General features: G+C 46.7%; 1 protein-coding gene across 1 annotated transcript; it reads right to left on the reverse strand.

Annotated features, from left to right (window-relative positions):
• Positions 1-1,614: 1,614 nt before the first annotated feature.
• LOC150014847 (cytochrome P450 4A11-like) lies at positions 1,615-17,227 on the reverse strand. The gene is made up of 12 exons (XM_090269400.1): positions 16,979-17,227; positions 11,608-11,749; positions 9,974-10,018; positions 9,380-9,507; positions 8,261-8,385; positions 7,731-7,885; positions 7,173-7,279; positions 6,896-7,086; positions 6,661-6,794; positions 5,334-5,398; positions 5,115-5,191; positions 1,615-2,511 (listed from the first exon to the last, which is right to left on the reverse strand). The coding sequence occupies exons 1-12, from the start codon at positions 17,171-17,173 to the stop codon at positions 2,343-2,345; spliced, it is 1,533 nt and encodes a 510-aa protein (XP_090125526.1). The 5' UTR covers positions 17,174-17,227; the 3' UTR covers positions 1,615-2,342.
• Between the last annotated feature and the right edge of the window lie 2,659 nt (positions 17,228-19,886).

Below are 19,886 nucleotides of genomic sequence, written 5' to 3' on the forward strand. Positions count from 1 at the left end.
ACGATCCTGGAAGGCTGGCCATGGGCAATGGCTCAGTCCTACAGAGCCCTGTTAAGACCTAGACCGTGTTGCCCACCTAAGGCTGGGATGCAGAAACCTTAGCCAGAGTGTTCACCATGACACCAATGTCCCCCTCTGTTCTGTCCCTGGACAGACTTTTCTCTGCACAAGTGAAGATACCTTTTCCACAGCTGTCACCTGGTGACTGAGCCCAGTGGTCATAAGCAACCCTGGCCCATGGGCGGCTCCTAGTCTAAGGCATGTCTCCTTTTCTTATCTTTGGACAGTCAGGAGGCCTGTGAGGCAGGATTGGAGGAGGCCATTATCCCTCTTCAATGTTAAGGGAGGGAACCTGCCAAGATGTTCATCAGGGAGGAGCTTGAGCTGAATGCCTGATTCTGGGCTCTTTTGCCAAGGCTCCATAGGTAGTACTGACTCTCTCTGAGGGCATGAGTAAGTGATACTAGAGCTTAGATATATGGAGCCAGAGGGAAAGTGTAGGCTCCGTGTGAGAGGGGAAGGCAGAGGCTGGGGACCAGACAGCACCAAAGATGAAGTTCAGTTTTGCTTTCAGCTCTTTAGCATACCCTTCTGTGTCCTCTGATCCCAGGTATGGTGTACATGTGTGTGTGGTAGAGCGTGGTGTGGCAGGGCACTTAGGGGCATGGCTGCCCGGAGGTGTCTCTATGTATGTGTCATGCAGTTGTGCGTGTGACCATGAACTCAGACTGGATTTTTCTCAATACCTGAAGCCAGCAGGGTCATTCATTTGTCCCTCTCCTCACCCTTGTGGAATGCTGTGGTTAGAGCACGTGTGCATATGGCTGACTACCGAGAATTCCAAGTTTACTTTGTCCTGTGCTTTCTGAGCATGGCCACCCAGACCTTCTTCTTCACTTGATGTCAGGGGATCTGCCGTACTTCCTGTTCAGGATGCTCTCAGCTCCCTTTTCTGCTCTATATCTCAGTCAGGCACTGAGAACCCACCCTGCTCCTTCTTAGAGCAGGGCTGAACCAGCACAGTGACCCAGGAGGCCAGGGGACTGGGAAGGAGATCCGGGCTGCAGGTACTGGATGGTGGAGAAGCCCTTCATAGAAGCAGAACAAGGCATGCCACCGAGGGCAGAGGGGTGAACTGAGGTCTGTTTAGGGCATCCAGGACCCTGGCCTAGGAATGGCAGGGGTGGGACAGGAGGAGAATCTGTATACAACCAGCAAGAGAACAGGGTTGGGCTGAGAGTGGTGTGAGAGGACTACAGCAGGAACAGAATTCAGGGTCAGGGGACTACCACCTCATGGTCACCAATGTGGCAGGGTTGAAGAAACCCCTCTGCCCTTAGAGTAGCTGACATGAGATGCAGTGGACCGCCAGAGCTTGTCCTGTGGGAAAGTGTCACCAGCTGTTCACTGACATCCTCTCTCACTGGTCACACCTATATGCCCACCTGGGCTCCTCCAAGTGCCTCCTGGACAGCTGTCCCCTCCGTGGCCTCTGAGGTGATGGGTCCTGGCACCACAGAGCAGATATCTCCCTGGCTTGTCTCATCTCTCTTTCCTGCCCTTTTCTCTGTTCTCTCTATCCAGCTCCTCCCAAGGTAAAACATGCACTTCATATGAGATAGGAACTTTATTTCAGGGAGGAAGGAAGAAGGGGAGGGTGTGGGATTGACAAATGGGTAGAGAGGAAATATGCAGAAGGGAAATGCGAAGAAGAACTGATGTCAGTCACATAGGGACCAAGTAGGCTGAATGATGGCTTCCAGGATGTCCTCGGTCTAATCCCTGCCAGGTGTGACTATGTCTTGTTTTATCTGAGCGGGCCTCTGTAGTCAGAAATGTCCTCATAACAGAGAAGGCAATGCGAAGACATAAGCAAAGAGAACTTTGAGGGTGCTGGTGGATTTGTGTACAGAGGAAAGCACCAGGAGCCAAGGGGTATAATAAGGCAGTTCTAGATGCTGGAAAGACAAAGGTAGAGATTCTCTACTAGAGCCCTGGGGGTAGCATGGCCCTGCCAACACCTTGGTTGTGGTCCTGTGAAACCCATTTCAGACTTATGACTCCAGAACCCTAGGAGCGAAAAGGTGTGGTGTGTTATGTCCCTGAAACTATAGTAAATTATTACAGAATGCACAGGAAATTAATACAGAAAAAGACAAGCAGGAAGGAAGTGAAAAAGATAGGGAGATGCAAAGGACCAGAGGGAGGAGATCAGGCAGAGTGGTAGGAGGAGGGCAGATGGAAAGCAGGAATTGGTAAGATAGACATGGAATGGAAGAGGGTAACAAGGAGACAGGGTGGCAGGAAGGAGCCTCTCAGAGCTTGCTCTTGTCCCATCAGGATTAGAGGATCTTCTTGAGCTGCAGGTGGATTCCATTCTTCGACTTCAACACAACTTCTGGTATGGGGATGGGGACCCTGAAAGGATCTGTCTCAAGCTCAAAGCGAAGCAAGGTCAAGGCCACCGCCACCTTTAGCTCGTTCATGGCAAAATTCTTCCCAATGCAGTTCCTGGTCCAGGGAGAGAAAACAACATGTGAAATGGTCTTAAACCCTGTTTTGAGCTTGGCGGACACTGGCCTCTGAGCCCTTCCCAGGAACCTGGCATTTGGATGTGACTCAATCCGATCTCCTTCCTTTCAGGCCACACATACTTCTATCCCGCTAACCTTGCCTCACTTTCTGTTCATGAACATTGACAAAGCCAACCTCTCTTCCAGGAGTAGTTTCTAACTCCTGCTTTTGTTCTCATTGACATGGATTTCTGTTAGTGGAAGGCCATTGTCCTAAGCCACCAAATCAAGGCAAGGGAATCATTAAAAATTTAAATATCAATTTGTTCACTCCTTCCACAAGCAGTTTCTGGTTTCTCAAGTGGAGGCCATGTCAGGGTCTGAAAGAGAGGAATGGGCCACACTCTCAGGTGCTCCCCATCGAGAGGGTCAACCTGATCTTGATCCTCTGTAAGATGGAGAGATGAAATTGTGTAAGAAAATCCAAATGGCAACAGGGAAGCTCCTGGGATAACCAGGGATTAGCAACCTTCAACTAGGTGCACCACCAGCCTCTCAATGAATGATCCAGACTCTTGTCTCTCCCTCATCCCCTTACTCAACCAGCTTCTGTAGCTTCTTATTCTACTGCACAAATGTCTCTCCTTGACATGTGTCTGTCTCCTCACCTGCACCTTTCTGTCTCCCTGCCTCCCCTCCATCTATACTGAAGCCAGAGCTCAGTTCAACCCCTTCTATTCAACCATCACAGGTAGCACCTGTCCCAATGCCTCAGCTGGCATCAAAGGCCTCTATGGGTTATTGCCTCACTCACTTCTCAGCTGTCCAGCTCCACTTCCTAACTGAGCTCATGTCGTTGAGATCACAGAGAAGGTCCTCCCTCCACCCCTGCCTGCCACATGCTCAAGACTAAATCAAAGGACATCCCATCCTTAACCCCTCTGTTGCCTGTATCTCTATCTCTCAGATCCTCAAGGCATTATTAGTGTTTTATTCAAGGATACATCATGGTCCATTGCCCAGGACAGTGCAAGAAACACAGAACATTCAACAATCTGCTCAATGAATGATGAGTGAGTGAATGAAAGAAAGAAGGAATGATGTTTTTGTTAAGCAGAGGGTTTGCTTCTTGACTGTCAACACCTGGAGGCAGGGACAGTGTCTTTCCCATCTCCTAGCACAGGACTTGGCACATAGAGCCAGCCTCAAGGAATACAGTTATATTTGAAGGAAGTTAATTGAATTGTGAAGTAAATTAAAATGAAAAAAAAATAAAAAATAAAAAAAGGGTAAACACGAGTTCTACCTAGGAATTGAGTTGCCTAGTGCTCTCCTACCCTCTAGTGGCAGCCACATGACTTGTAGCCATGGTCCAGGAGGAAGGACAGTCCTGGGAAAATCCAAAGACTAGAGCCAATCAACCTCTGGAGGAACAATTGTTCAAAGCCTATTTTTTGAATGTTGACTCACCATTTGAAGATTTAACAGACTTATTGATTCAGTGAAACTCCTAGTAACCAAGCACAAAGTTTATGGAATTACTACTCACAGGAGTATTTTCTACAGCAGCTGCTTTTGAGTGTAATCGTCCAGCTCATTAGCCATTTCAAGGATGTTGTATATTTTACACACCAGGAACCTTTCAAATGCTGTGTGTCATATATGAAGTAGTGGGGTTTTTTTTTTTCTCAAAAGCAGTGATTGTCCTTAGCTTTATGCTTTCTGACAACATGAGACTGTATAGACAGTGGGACAATGGTATATGAAGCCCATGTTATAAAAAGAATTTTGCCAACTGGAAAAGTAATCACGCTTCTGTGACCATTACTATGCAGTAAAACTTTTGTTGGGATCGATTGCAAAAAGAAAGAGGCATACATCGGTGTTCACCACTCACGAATAGGGCTTAAACAGTTAGGACAAGGAAGGCAGTTGGAAATCCAAACACATGGAAGTATCACAGATACAGTGAGTGGCAGATCAGAGACGTAGAACGGGCAGTGGCTGTACTGCTCTGTGGGAAGGGAAAGAAACTCCTTTTAATACTACCTGTAATTGTGAAAAGCAACCTGAAGTTTAATTTGCATGAAAAATTTTAACTCTGAGAAGTATTCCTGAAGTGAGGAAAACATCAGAGTAACTGCATTTTAGAACAATGACTGACACTGAATTGTGGGTGGCAAAGAGGGAAAGTCGCCAATTGAAGGGTTTCAGGCCAATGTGTGCCTCTCTGTTTTTGCAGTCTATCCCACCCAAGTTTGACTGCATAGCAATATTCACGTAACCACGACAACTTATCCGGGTGGCAAAATTCTTTATTTAAAATGAGATTTATATACTATGGTCCCACTGTCTAATTAGTCCAACATTGGAAAAATCATAAAAATAAGGACAATCAATTGTTTTTAAGAGAAAATCAGTGGGAAAATTGTCTGTGTTATGCCATGAAATGTCACCCTTCTTTTGTACATATAAAGAAACATCTCCTTCCCAACATAAAGGGGCATAACTTTAGACACCACATATGAGTGTAGGAGGTCACAGTCTCGTCATATGCATCTGGTGATGTGCCCCCACCCTCCCAAGTACAGGACACCGCACCTTGATCCTCCTGAGAAGGGCAGGAAAGCATGGCTGTGTAGATTAGCACCCGGTGCAAAACGGGAAGGGTCAAACACCTGCAGAGAGAGCACCAGGGGAGGATAGTAGGGTCAGGCCCCTGCTTCCAGTCCATGAGGGAACAAGACTCCTGGGGCTAGAAACAGGAGGAGGTGTTAGTCTAGAGAAATCAGCGCATCCTCCCTCCCACAGCCATCATACCTCTGGGTTGGGCCACACCTTCGGATTGTGGTGAAGACCGTGGAAAGAAAGTAAGACTTTGATTCCTGTAGGGCGAGGAGAAGAGAGAAGGCTGGTCATACACATGGCAGCAGGGGCACGTGCACGCACAAAACGGTTGGGAGCCACAATGAGAGTCACTCCCAATGACATGATCCTATCGCAGTAGAGGAGGGTGGACACGGCAAAGCACATGTGCACACGTTAGGCGGAGATAACCATGTTCCACGACTGAGGAACAAGAAGGAACTGAAGGCTGACTTCTTGGAGCAACTCAACATACAACATATCTCTCAAGTACCATCCATGAGCCCTTGGGGATTAGGCATTAACACATTCAATCCTCACAACAACCCTCCAGGGAGGTCACTCATATTCCCATTGTTCAGATGAGGCACCTGACCTCCAGAGAGGCTGAGCAGCAAGACTATGATCCCACAACTAAGATGTGTCAGGGTTGGGATTCAGACCATAGGTGAACCATTGGGTGGTCTCCAACCATGGTAGGATTCTCAGATCTGGTCATCAGCTGCTCTCTGCCATCAACCTGTGGGCTCCTCAGAGGCTGGGCCATCTGACCTATGGCAATTGATTTGCTGATTTTCCTTCCTACTTGCCTGGGCCCCAAGAAAGAAACCACAAGTACCCCTACCCTTGTCTGATCACCTCTGCAACCCTCACATCTCAGAGAATCAGAATTTTAGAGTGAAATTCTGGATGCTGGATCAGGAGTCCAGCATCCTTTTGTGAAGAAGATTTGATTGATTGAGTCATTAATATATTAACTGGCAAGTACGTTATACAGTTCTTTGCAATGGTCACAAAGGATATTCAAATAGACGTGGCAATGCAGACAGAATTGCGACTAGAGTCCTGTAATGTGGAGTTGAGATGGATCATGGAGTGTTAGAATTTAGGACATCAGTGCCATAGAATGAAATACTGTGGTGTCATAAAAGCACGGATTCTAAATGTGATGGAACACTAGTCCAGGGGAGTGACAGAAACTTGGAATTCTATTCATGTGAGATGCAGAGCCGAGATGAACCCTGTTTGAGTGAATGTACTGAAATGTATTATTCTCTGTGAGTAGAAAGGGGAGCTAATATTTATTGAACTTTTGTTGTGGTCCAACTCTGTGCAAGGCATTTTATATTCCTCATCCAAACTACAAACTTGAAAGTAAGCATCCACTTAGTGTTGAAGAAACAAGACCAGAGAGGTTCAGAATGGCTCTAGGACATGAGGATCTGACATGTCATGTGTTCTTGCTCAGTGCCTAGGTTAGTGAGTGTGCTGAAGTTCAGACCTGTGGGTAAGGAGCGTCCATCAGGGAAGGTGATTGGCTTGCTGAGCTCTCGGCCGACACCTGGTACAGGTGGATAGAGTCGCAGTGACTCCTTGATGCACATGGTGGTGTAGGGCATCTGATCCAGGTGATCCCTGAAATGAAGGCAGCCCAACCTGAGGGCAGGCAGGGCCCAGGCAGACCCGGGTTTCTTGTCTACCCGAGTGGGCCAGGCTGTCCTATCTCTGAAACTCACCAGGTAATGGAGTCGCCATCCCCCAGGAGGCTCTGGATCTCCTTGCGGCACCTGTGCTGATGCTCGGGATGTGCAGCCAGAGCGTAGAGGATCCACGAGATGCCACTGGCTGTGGTGTCATGGCCCTCAAACATAAATGTGTCCACTTCGGCACGGAGGTCCTTGTCAGACAAGCTGTTCCCATTCTTCATCTGGGGAAAGCACAGTGAGAGAGCAGGGTTTGTTCCTTCTTCTGCACTTCTGGGTGTAGCCATAGGCCCCTCCTACATGCACTCACTCTGGCAAAGAGGAGGATGTCTAGGAAATCCAGGTGCCTCTTTTTCCTGACCTTCTCCAGTTCTTCTTCCTCCTGCAGATGTGCCTTCCTCAGCTCAATCACTCGGTCTGTCCCAGAACAGTGGACCCCAGGCAGAGCTGAAGGCTGTGGGTATCCAGATACAAAACCCCCAGGGGACCCACCTGCACCCCACACTGCTCTGGTTAGGCTGTCACAATCAGGATGAGGGTGGGCGTGGGTTTGCACATCAGAGGTGAGAGCTCTAGCACTGTCTGATTGCAAGTCAGGCCTTCCCTCAGTAGCACAGCCATGGAGTAGGCTCTGCGTGAATGCTGCTTGCAGGGGTGACACCACCAATAAGGTGATGCAGGTCAACCCCCTCACAGGCCCTTGCACCTTTTCATCCCTGTTCCCAGGCCCTGCACCAGAGGGTACCCAGCAGGGGTGTGTCACAGCTCCTGAAGGGCTGCAGGGGGCCAGGCTCTTCCTGAGGTCAGGGCCAGTCCCTTTAAGATGTGCCTGATGAAGGACGGGAGCAGCCCAGGAGGTGGAGTCAACCTGTGTGTTGATGGGCGAGCTGGCAGGCCTGGTGGTTCCGGCGGCCCTCAGGAGTCAGCCTGTAGATGATGTCGTTCTGGAGGAAGAAATTCCTCACTCGAGAACGAAAGAGATTTTTTACATCCCCAATGGCCTGGATGTAGGACTGGGAGTTCCTGAAGAGAGAAGATACAGAAAAGACTAGGGTATTGAGAGGCCTCTGTCCTGGAGATGGAGGGGGTTCTAGGTGGCAGTCTCCACAAACAGTGGGGACAGGTGGCACTGAGGCGTTTGCTGCTTCTGTCTTACAGCCCTTGAGACCCTTGGTCTTTTATATGTGATAGAGGACCCAGGATTGTTCTTGTGGCAGGGATCAGGGATCTGTGGCTGAGACAAGCTTTGGTCTGAACTGGAATTTGTCCATGGTCAGCAGCTCTCAGCAGACTCTTGCTTTTGAGCTGGTGAGCATCCCAGCTGCCCGAACTGCCTCTCTGGTGAGTCCATGTCAGTTGATAGAAGCAAAAACCCTGCACTGAAGGATCATCACTAACCTGTCTGTCTGGACGCTGGCCTGCTGGCTGAAGGCGCACTTCATGATGGTGTCCAGGGTCATCATGGAGACGTGTTCAAAGATCTCCGGATAAGAGCCCTGGCTGATGAGCTCCTCCCATTTGTCCTGTGGTGGGAGGGGGACATTGACACAACTCTACAGCCCCAGAGGACCTCTGTTGAGAAAACTAAGCTGTCTCTCCATCTCTGCAGACACTTGTTTGGAATCCCTCACTTTCCAGAACAGAGGCATTATATACAGCATATTCAGACTGTAAAGCACATGTTTGTAATGTGAGAACTGTATTCTCAGAAACCTTGATTATATAATTAAACAGATTCTCTCATAATGGTCTGAATTAGTTTTGAATTCGGGGAGTAAGTAATGATGGTAACCACCTTTAGGCAGACCAGAAAACACTGTTTCTCAGGGGATGGACAGGGAATCATGTCTGAGGTTAAGCTAGACCTGAAGGACAGGTGAATTCCAACTCTAGGTAGCAAATGTGTCAAGGCAAGGAGAAACCTAAGTGACCAGTACTAAGTCTTTTAAGGAAGGGACCTCAAGGACTTAAATTCCTCACATTCATCACATCAGATCGTGGTTGACATAGAAACCAGGAAACGGCATATGGTGGCAGGACTTGGCTCTGTGAGAGCTGATGTAACCTCCATTTCCTTCTATGGAGTAACTCAATTTCATGCTGAAGCCCTGCACCACAGGCCAGAGCTTACCTGAATGACATCCTGAAATGTCCACCCTGCCACTGAAGCTGCCACTCCAGGCCTGCCAGTGGCAGTTTGTCTTGCTGTCAAGGGAATGACAGCTGCTCTAGTCCACTGTGCTGAAGTGTGAAGGTGAGTGAAGAGCATACCCTGTTTCTACCATGGCCCTCCTTTCCCTTGGCAATGACCAAAGTAGTGTGGATCCAAGCTGGTACCTAAGAACCCCCTGTCCCATCGACTTTTGGGAAGCTCTGTTACATAATAAGTTCTGGTTGGCTGTGTTATTCTGGCTGACTGTGTCTGACGGATGTGGGAAGGACCCACATGTTCTAGAGTGGACCAGGTGAACTGTGCTGTGAGTGGGTGTGTGCAGGTGAGAGACGCATGCACTTAACCAGCATCACTCGGACAGAGTCGGCCATGATCCCCACGTAGGTCTTCAGGATGTCATAGTGGAAGGCTGGGGTCAGCATCCGCCGGTGCTGGAACCACTTCTGTCCGTTCAATAAGAGCAAACCAAACCCTGGACAACAGATAGGTGTGTCAGCGGAGGTAAGAAGAATCAGAAGGATGACTGGGACAATTTAGAAGAAACTAAGGGTGTCAGAAGAAGGCACATCATGGAAAGGCATGAAAGACCCATATATTTCAGGAATGTGGATTTCCCAAAGTATCAGGTACATAGGTTGCTATTATGACAGCTGTGAGAAAAAGGCTGAAATAAGTAGGGGGGGCAGGTCACAGAAGAACGTAAATAAATGTCACTCTGAAAACATTGGGAGCACTCATAAATGATGAGGAGAGGCTGAGTTTCAGGGGGGCTCTCACCATGACCCAGAAAAGGTGAGGGTTGTATTAGAAGAGAAATGAAGCTTGATTCAGAGATGAGGTTGGTGATATGGCAGTAGTTACTTCTTGTTCTCTGTGAGCCAAAGAGATAGCTGTTGGTAAGGCAGGTGGACCACACAGTTCTGATCAGACATACTTACCAATCCAGGGAGCCAGGAATCTGTAGGTGCCATGATTCTTTGGGTCTGAAAGGTATGGAAAGACATTACAAAAGCTAAGGGGACCAAACAAGGCAGAAGCCCCCAGGAGGCTGCTCAGGTCAGGACCAAGTGCTGCCATCCCCTCTTGGTTGTTGTTAGCTGACATATTTTCTGAGGCGACTTCTCACATGCCTCCAATCCCAAAGTCTCTCTGTCCTAATAGTCAGTGTGGTCGCAGGAAGGCAGACTCGGTGTCCTGACAGCAGAACACCCAGAGGACTAGGATGCTCATTTGGCTCTATCCCCAGTGGCAGAGGAAACACGGAAGTCTGTCGTCTTCTTACAATTGTTGGGGCTTAGTCACCCCATGACCCAGGACAGGCAACAATTAGAGGAGCCAAACCTAAGTCAGGGTGGACAGGAAATTGTCTTTCAGATTGGGGGTAATTTACATAACAGATCATCTCGATCTGGTTAAAGGAGAACAAAAACAGAAAAAAAGAAAGAAAGAAAGAAAGGAAGGAAGGAAGGAAGGAAGGAAGAAAGAAAGAAAGAAAGAAAGAAAAGAAAGAAAGAAAGAAAGAAAGAAAGAAAGAAAGAAAGAAAGAAAGAAAGAAAGAAAGAAAGAAAGAAGAAAGAAATAGACACAGAGGGGACCACACCAAAACACATCATAATTAAAATGCCAAAGGGGTAAGATAAAGAGAATCCTAAAAGCAGCAAGAGAGAGGCCCGAGTTGCCTACGGGGTGGGGGTGCCTATAAGACTATCAGCTGATTTCTCAGAAGAATCTTCGCAGGCACGAAGGAACTGGCAAGCAGTATTCAATGTGATGAAAAGCAAGGACCTACAATGAAGATTACTCCATCCAGCAAAGCTATCATTTAGAATGGAAGGGCAGATGAAGTGCTTACCAGACAAGGTAAAGCTAAGAGTTCATCTTCGCCAAGCCATTTTTATATGAAATATCAAAACAACTTACTTAAGAAAAAGAAGATCAAAACTATGAACATTAAAATGACAACAAACTCACAACTATCAACAACTGAGTCTAAAAAATAAAAACAAAATCCAACTAAGCAAACCAGAATAGGAACAGAATCATAGGTATGAGGATCATTTGGAGGGTTATCAGCTGGGAGGGGGAAGGGGGAGAAATGGGGAAATGGTGCAGGGACTAAGAAGCATAATCAGTTGGTAAAAAATAGACAGGGGGATGTTAAGAATAATATAAGAAAGGGTGAAGCCAAAGAACTTATATGAATGACCCATGGACATGAACTAAGAGGGGTGGGATTGCTGAAGGGAAAGTGGGTACTGGGTAGAGGGGAGCAAAGAAAAAAACAAAATTGGAACCACTGTAACAACATAATCAATAAAATATACTTAAAAAAGGAAAGAAAGAAAGAAAGAAAGAAAGAAAGAAAGAGAAAGACACAATAACAAAAAAATTGGCCCCACACAGCTCTTTAAGCTTTCAGTTAGAGCAGATATCATTGGCCTTAATCTGGCTAGTGGGCTGGGAGTGTGGTTGTAGAGGGCTCCGGTAATGATGGCAGAACTAATGTCTCTTCTGGAATGTCAGAACACAGAGGGAAGAGCTGCTCCAGCCGCGATTCAGGTTTTGCTCTCACCTGATCTTCCTAGGATCACTCTCATGTAGTCAGGGTCGTAAACCACAAAGCTGACTTCGCTCCCCCACAGCCAGCGAGGAGAGGCACATGGGAATTTCTCTACCCTTTTTAGAAGCTGTTGTAGCTCCTGGTCACTTTGGAACTGTAAGCAAGGGAAAGACAAATCAACAAAACCTTTCTCCTTGGATCTAGTACTTGGAGTGGTAGTGAAGGTAGGACCACCACGAGAAGATAATTATGGATCTATCAGCCATGATTAGAAGCTTGGAACTGTTTCTGATGAGCCAGCCTGTGATCTGAATTCTTGCTCTTCATCAAGACTTGGTCTAAAGTCAGATTCTGGCTTCTGGTTGAGCCCTCATGAAACAGTGTACAGAGTGAAAGTTCCCTAAAACAGAAATGTACCCCACAGCCCATTAGTTGAGGGATGGGGTAAGGGAAAGCAGATGATACTGCGTTAAGATACTTTGCATATCTATGGCAAGCAGGTAACTGGACAATAGCTGTGCTACTGCTCTGGTGCAAAAAGTGTGTAGGTGACTTTCAGAATGTATCTGATGTAGCCAGGGAAGGTGGAGACCTGGGATCACTGAGTCACTCTTGCCCTGACTAAAAATGGCAGCGGAAATAGTGTAAACAATATGGGGAATCTGGCAAATATAGCTCACTGTGGAAGGAGACAGAAATGAAGTCACATAAGAAGTTGTGGGTCAGGACTTAAAAGAAGGGGGACAACCTTGAGAGAAGGCGACGTGATGTAGCAGCCTTGTGGGAAGCAGCAAGCAGTTGCGCAGTTCATAGGGATGATCTGGCCATGTGGCATGGAAAGCAGACATGCTGCTGCTTTGATCGTGCCATCTCTAGCTGACTCTGAAGCCACCAAGGACTCTGCCTTGCAGATTCCGACTCTATCTGGGCTCTTGGAACTCGGGACATATGGAGAGGACACTATCCTACGACTTGTGCCTTTCCTGCACTTCACCATGATCCAGTGTAACACAGCACATGCTTTTCTGGATTGTTATATGGAGGTTGAGGACAACATACCTCAGATCCTGAAGGGGAGAGCTGCTGTGTGAGGATGGTGACTTTCAAACCTACAAGTGTACCTTCCAGAGGGACTGGAGGACTCTTGCAACAGCTGGCCTAAGTACAAATAAGGAGATGGGGAACTATTGGGTTTGTTTTTGGTCCATAGCCTCCTGAGGACTAAGGGAAGTGCCAGGTCTTGTGGGGGAACAGGGCTCTGAGCTGAAGTGCTCCAGACCCCCTGAGGTTGGAATATTGTAAATAAAACCTGTTTTTCTCAACGCTAATTGTTAGGTCATACACCAAGGCACCACATGCATGGGTAGACCCCTGTTTTCTTGGTTATACTCACTCAGAACTGCCCTTAGAATCTTACACATAGTACGAATTTGATAAAGGTTGAGTTATGACAGACTTACTAGTTATATTAGTTATTGGTTGAATTGTGTTTATTTCAAATTCATATGTTGAAAGATTTAATACCTAAAACCTCAGAATGTGACTTTTTTGAACATAGGATCTTTAAAGGAGTAATTAAGTTAATGTGAGGTCAGTAGACGGGCCCTAATCCAATATAACTGTCTTTATAAAAGGGGGGATCTTTGGACACAGAATCTGTCACTCACAGAGGGAAGATGATATGAAGAGACATGTGGAGAAGACAGTGGTTTACTAGTCAAGGACAGAAGCCTTGAGCACATGGATCCTTCACAGTTTTCAGAAGGAGCCAACCCTACCAGCACCTTGATCTTGGTCTTCTCTCCAGAACTGTGACACACTCAGTTTCTGTTGTTTTAGCCACCCACTTTGTTAAGCATCCCTAACAAAGCAGTACCATTGTGTAATGAGCAAGGCACACCTATGATTGGGGATGGATTATTACATTATCCTGTGAGGAATGAGGAACTCTTGAAAGGATATGCCCAGGTGAGCTGAACTTAATCCAAAACTGTTGATCCTAGCATTCCCACAGCAACCTGAGTGTCTCTATTATTGTATTTCAACTCTGTGGCTAATTGTTGGGCCCATATTGGCAAACTTACCTTTAATATCTGTAATCTCTGTGTTCTTAGAGCCAGCACAGAACATGGCTTATAGGAGATTGCCTTATTTTTAAAGGAACAAAGAAGTGCAAGAAGGAATGAATAAGCTTGTGTAGGAGAGTGAATAATGAATCCTGATGAAAATTCTTGTTGCAAGTGACAGATATAATCTTGAGCTAATGTGAGAAAAAGAGGGACAAAGAGAAGACTGAGGGTCCCAGTGTGTTCCACAGAGCTTAAGGGTAGGAGGCAGCCAGGGAGTAGAAGGGGAAGAACCAGGGACTGGAGAGCTGCCAGGACTGAGTCTCTCACTCTTTCTCTCTGTACATACATGTTTTCATTCTCTTACCAAATGATTACTGAGGTCTACATGACAATTATCTAGAAGCTGGCAATATGGTCACAAATAAATAGAAAACAGTGCCCGTCCTCACTGAGCTAAGCCCACATGGAGGAGAACAGCACTTGTACCCTTCCTGAGTGACACTATTCTACCACATGTCATGTCTGAGGGGCAATGGGAATCCTATTTGGGAATCTGACTGTAATATGGCCAAAGTGTTCACCTGCTACAACCAGATGTGCCTGGGGTCCACCCTTTGTGGGGAAAGAAATCTCAGAGCAGGTGGGCCAGGAACACACCCCAAAATGTCTCCACCATAGTAGATGAGCAAATACACACATGAGCATTTGAGTAGGTGGATTCACTCATTCATTTATTTGATGACTATGTATTGAGCACTTTCTTTGGGCCAACTTCCATCCTAGTTGCTAGAGTTCCAGCAGTGAACAACAAAAGTGCCTGCTATCAGGGAGCTTACGTCCGAGTTGGGGTTCAGGTGGGCAGGCAATTCCACCATGACCTGAGAAGGGTCCTGCTTGAAGTACTTAAGGAGGATACTTTATGCTCCAGATCATGTGTGTTATTGGGGCTGCCATTCTGCTTTGGTCCAACGTGGGGACTGATCAGTGGGAGCCTCGTACCATCCCGGCAACCTTACCTGCTGCTCCAGGATCCCCTCCTACTGGCTCAGGAGGGGCCTGGGACACTCTTTTTCAGCACAGTAGCACGCCTTCCTTCTGATTTCTTGGTGCCAAAGCCTGTCAGCTTCCCTAAAATTCTGCTCCTGGGCACTGTCATTAGTTCCCTTTGGGGACCCAGAGCACTAAACTGTGTTCTGCATTTCCATTCTTCTCTCTGTTCCTTTTGGGCATGCACTGGTCTGCTAGAGCACCATTCAGCCATTTGAGACTGCCATCGGTCCCTGAGCATGTGTGTCCAGAGCCAGTAGAGACTCTTGTAGAGGGGATGGTGCCCATGGAGGCAGGGGTGACAACTCTGTAGGCAAATAGCCATAGTTGACCTGGCCCCACTGCTTTGGCCACTGAACACAGTAGTGCTCCTAGAGTTAATTGTCCACACCTGGCTGATCCTGGGAACTGAAGACACAAAGGGAGTAGATGGACAAGTAATAATGTGGTCACAGAAGCAGTCATCAGACATGGGCTCTGCTGGTATAGCAGGTATGCCTGTTTTCAAGAAATTACATGGGGTGGCGTAGGGGAACCAATTGGGTAGTTTGGGTTAGTTGAATTCCAAATATGTTAGGTCCCCTTATTATAGTCCCTGTCAGATTCCATCGGTACTTAATGCAGTGAGTTTGTACTTTCAACATGGTTGTCCTTCACGGGCATTAAAATTATTTATATTCATATAGAGTAAGTGTAACAGTGGCCCTTGGTCTGTGCCATGCACTATCCTGACATTATAATAACGCTCTTGAGTGCTATAGCTATTGTTATCTTCCTCAACTTACAGACGAGGGAATGTAGTCGTAGGGCGGACATTTAAAGTATGTGGAAAGCTGGGATATGAATCTAGATAACTTGGTAACAGAGCGCACATGCTTAACTGCCCACCTTGCCACTTGTCATATGGCCTGAAAATTTAGCTTCAATGTTGATGCAACTTGTCATTCAATTCCTGACTTAGCCAATGACAGGTATTGAATAGGTGAAAAATCTTAAGCAGTATTATAAAAGCAAGGAAAATTTGGCTGCATGAATAATATTTGTTATATAAATATATAAATATCCACTTACTGAGTCTACATATCATCTAATATCATCAGAGTAATAGGATAGTCACTGGAGGAGTTTTTAGTGGTGCCTCCTGTCAAGTCCTAGCTCAGAAAGGTGACAACCACATCAATTAAAGTAACATCTCTCCAAATCAACAAATAATCTGGAAGTCATTAGTACTATAGTTTTCATGAACAAACCGGGCTTTGGCCGTCTCTCTGAGGCTAACATGAACAGTTGCCATTTCGGCTCCACTCTGCTGATAACGGCTTGGCCTCTTTCTCTCCTCAGCCTTGTCCAATCCACAAACCCTTCACCAGCGCCTCTCTGTGCAGGCCCCTCACTTTGCCTGCGCCCTTCCCCCAGGGACTAGTGCTAACAGAACTGGCTGGGTAGCACTGTCTGTCACCCAACCTGCAAGTTGCTCTTTTCTCTATTAGTCCACACACCTGAGTCAAGCATCCCTTTGTGTCAGGCACTGTGTTGGGTCTGAGGGTACAGAAAGGGAGCTCACAGGACAGGGGTTTGGGGAATAAGAGCTGGGAGGAAAAGACATTCTTTTTAATGGCGCAACTCAGATGTCAGTAGTCCTTACCTGGGACCATCCTGGAAGTCTTCTAGCTCATAGGTGCCAGTAACTTGTCAGGGTTTTAGCACTGCAATCACCAGTCTGAAAAATCCCATAGTCTCAGACCAACCAAGCTGGTTGGTCCCCTACTCCTGATATTACCCCCAGCCACTCTTTGGGGGAGCCTCATTTCTCTATGACCTTCTTAAAATCCCTGTGTGTCGTCTCCAAAGACAGTGAACCCCATAGGCAGGGGTTTGTGAGATCGATGCCTGTGTTCCCGGGAAGCTCAGGGCTAGACAGAGAGGATGAGATTGAGTGGACAAGTGAAGAGAAGCATCTAGAAGTTCCGTTCTGTGTGTCTGGAGCAGGGAGACTGGGGAACAGCCATTGTCCCCAATGTGCTGGGCTGCCAAAGTAGCCTGTGGACCTGCCTAAGGAAGAAGGAGCTGACAGACTGAGCACACCAGCACATGGGATGGTGGGATGAGAGCCACCACCTGAGGGGTCAACTGGGTTTTGCCCCCATGGCCCAGTGCTTCTCACACAGCAAGGCTTTGTCCTGCAGACTTACTGACCATGACCATGCTCTGTGATCCCTGCCTTCCTTGCCCCCTCCCCCTCAATCCCCTGTCCTGCTCCCTTTTACCTCCTGCTGGTGCCCGAACAGCCAGTGGGAAGGAGGGGACGGGAACTGCTGGAGGGCTTTGAGCAGCCACTGTCTGCGCAGGTAGAGCTGGGCTGCCTTGAGCAGCAGCAGAACCAGAGTGAGCAGGGAGACCACCTGCAGGAGCCCGGACATGCTGCCCGGGAGTCTGGTGGGGCTCAGCACGGAGACACTCATGGTGCGGTGGCTTCTGGGTTGCTGACTGTCTCTGACTGCATCAGGCCAGTCTAAGGTATTGTCCCACCCACCAGTGGGGAGGGTGGAGGTTGAGGGCAGAGCTTAAAGCTTAGCCACCAGAACTGATTAACTGTGTTGGATACACCTCGAGGGACAGGAAGAATAGCTTTTTTCAGCTGACACTGACAATGGTTGTGTACATTTCAACTTTGCACTCATCAGTTTCCTAACAAATATGTAATGAGCACCCATGATGTGCCAGCTGCAAGCAAAACAGACATGAAGTCCGAGTCCTAAAAATCACAGTCTAGTTCACCAAAAGTTCAGTGGGTGTGATTTTTTAATATTATTTTCATTTCAAAGTTAAAAACTAGTTACAGAGAGGTAAAGTGGCCATTGAGAGTTTAAGTTGGGGTTAGAATCCTTCTCTGTTGTCTCCAAAACAGCCTGCCTATCTGCCTCGTAAATTTTCCCCAGCCCTTGCCCAGTCCACCATTCAGTTGTGATGCAAGGTGAATGTGCTGGTGGACAGAGCACTGACCTTGGACTTAGGAGGTTCAGTCCCAGGTCTGGCCCACTGTGTGTGAAGTCAGCAACTGATACTCTCTGAGCCTCAGTTTCTCCGTGTATAAGTGGGATAATAATCTTTTTCCTAATAACGGCATAGGAATGCTCATTCACTTATTCATCCATTCAGTCACTCTGCAAATATTTCTTGGGTGCACAATCTAATAGGTAAAGTCAGAAAACACTTAGTACAATACAATGTGATAAGGCCTTTACTGGAGGAATGTATGGCGGGCTAGGTCTCCCCAGGGAGGGAGCAAACTAAAGAGAATGGGGCCTTCGGGGAGAGTTCATCAGGTGGAGAGTGCTAGAGAGAGGGATGGACACTGAAAATGTCATAGAGATCGTCTTTAAAGGAGAAAGGCATGGGGCAAGTTAATCTCTTACCCTCACTGTTTTCATGATTCCTCCCCCAATATAAAATCCAAGGCCCATAATTCAGGTACTAAAACACAATATAGTTCAGGAAAAATTCCTTGGCAGACAGCCTTCTAAGGGGTCCCAATTCCTCCTGATTTGTTCCTTCACCCATCTGCACTCTTACTCACAACACCCTCCTCCATTGCCCTACCTCGTGACATGTGACTCATCATACAATTGTCTTTCTCCCCTTAGTCCTGGGCTCCTATCCAAACCCAAAAGCCAGACAGAGGACTTAACCTTTTACACACTTTCCTCCCAACCTGCCCCCAGTTCTGTTATTTTCCATCCCTCTGGCTCCAACCCCAGGGACTCTTGAACCCTGACTCTCCCTTACTTGGTTCAACACCAGCTTTGCACCATTAGTATGGGCAGAAGTAGGGGAAAGACTTTGGAGTCAGAAAGCCTCGGTTTAAATTTTGGTTGTAACTTTTTCTTTCTCTCTCTGAGTTTTCTGTTTCTTCTATATAGTTGGGCTCATGGTGACTGGTGATAGTTAACATTTAGTGAACACTTACTATATGCTAGACACAGAGCAAAGAATTTATGTTTCCCTCCAGAACAATTCCTCATAACATTTCTCTTTTTTAATCCCACAACTCTAGGTGAGCAAACTATTCATGGAGAGGTTAGCTGCCTGTCCAAGGTCACCCAGTTGGTAAGAGGTAGAGGTAGGATTCAAACCCAGGTGTTCTGGCTTCAGAGACTTGCTATTAACCATTAATGTAAAGAGATGATTTGGGCATTGAGATTTCAGTCCATACTTGGCAGTCCCCAAACTTTGCAGGAGACATGTCATGTTTGGTCTGTTTTATCCAGTGTTTCTAAGTAGCAGATGAGTGTTTCATGAATTCACATATCGGTGTAAATGCAAGTCTTACAATCCAGGGCAGCTTTTGTGAGAAAGTGTTGGGCAGACCGTGTAGCTAGATATCCAGTCATTGAAATGGTATTTATGGAGAATTTTTAATAATATGAGAAAAGCTTGTAAGAAAGTGATTAAAGCAGAATGTACAATGTCTAGAGCAGTGGTTCTCAACCTTCCTAATGCCGCAACCCTTTAATACAGTTCCTCATGTTGTGGTGACCCCCAACCATAACTAAAGCATAGTGATTAACCACAAAAACAATATGTAATTATATGTTTTCCGATGGTCTTAGGCGACCCCTGTGAAAGGGTTGTTCAACCTCCAAAGGGGTCGCGACCCACAGGTTGAGAACCACTGGTCTAGAGTGTCAGCTTAAGTCTTAGAAAGTTGTGCTTGCCTTGGTCAGTATTTATTAACTAGTAAATATCTTTTTCATTCGTTTGAGATCCAGACACTTCGACCAAGGTCTCCATGAATGTTGTAATTATGTATTCTATGTCCTTATTCTTCCCATAGCCTGGACCAGAGGACTGTGCCTACTCATGATGCCCAGTACATACTGACTAATGAATGAAGAAAGGAGTGAATAAGGAAAACCTTGGACTGGTTAAGTAACCACGTTAAACAAACCAGATTCAGTTTTGGCAGTCATATTTTAAAAGGACATTAAATTTTTATTGCGACATGTTTTCTGGTTCAGGTTATAGGCTACAGAAATGCAGAGAAGGGGATGGTGTGCAGTCAGTCCCCAAAGCAGCCTCCTGAAGCATTACTCCTGTGGGTCAATTGCCCTGGGAACCTCTTCTTTTCTAGGTTTGATAAACTTGAGTTTGATGCTGATGCAATTTATCGTATCT

This window comes from Furipterus horrens, unplaced genomic scaffold (assembly GCF_987537825.1).
Source record: "Furipterus horrens unplaced genomic scaffold, mFurHor1.1.pri manual_scaffold_3, whole genome shotgun sequence".
Taxonomy (NCBI): Eukaryota; Metazoa; Chordata; class Mammalia; order Chiroptera; family Furipteridae; genus Furipterus; species Furipterus horrens.

Excerpts from the sequence above, each read along its gene's own strand:
- LOC150014847 (XM_090269400.1), bottom strand. The coding sequence starts at position 17,173 with ATGAGTGTCTCCGTGCTGAGCCCCACCAGACTCCCGGGCAGCATGTCC. Across the intron at positions 7,886-8,260 it reads GCCAGCGTCCAGACAGACAG|GAACTCCCAGTCCTACATCC; the intron begins GTTAGTGATGAT and ends TTCTCTCTTCAG. Across the intron at positions 5,399-6,660 it reads TGGACGCTCCTTACCCACAG|GAATCAAAGTCTTACTTTCT; the intron begins GTCTGAACTTCA and ends CTCGCCCTACAG.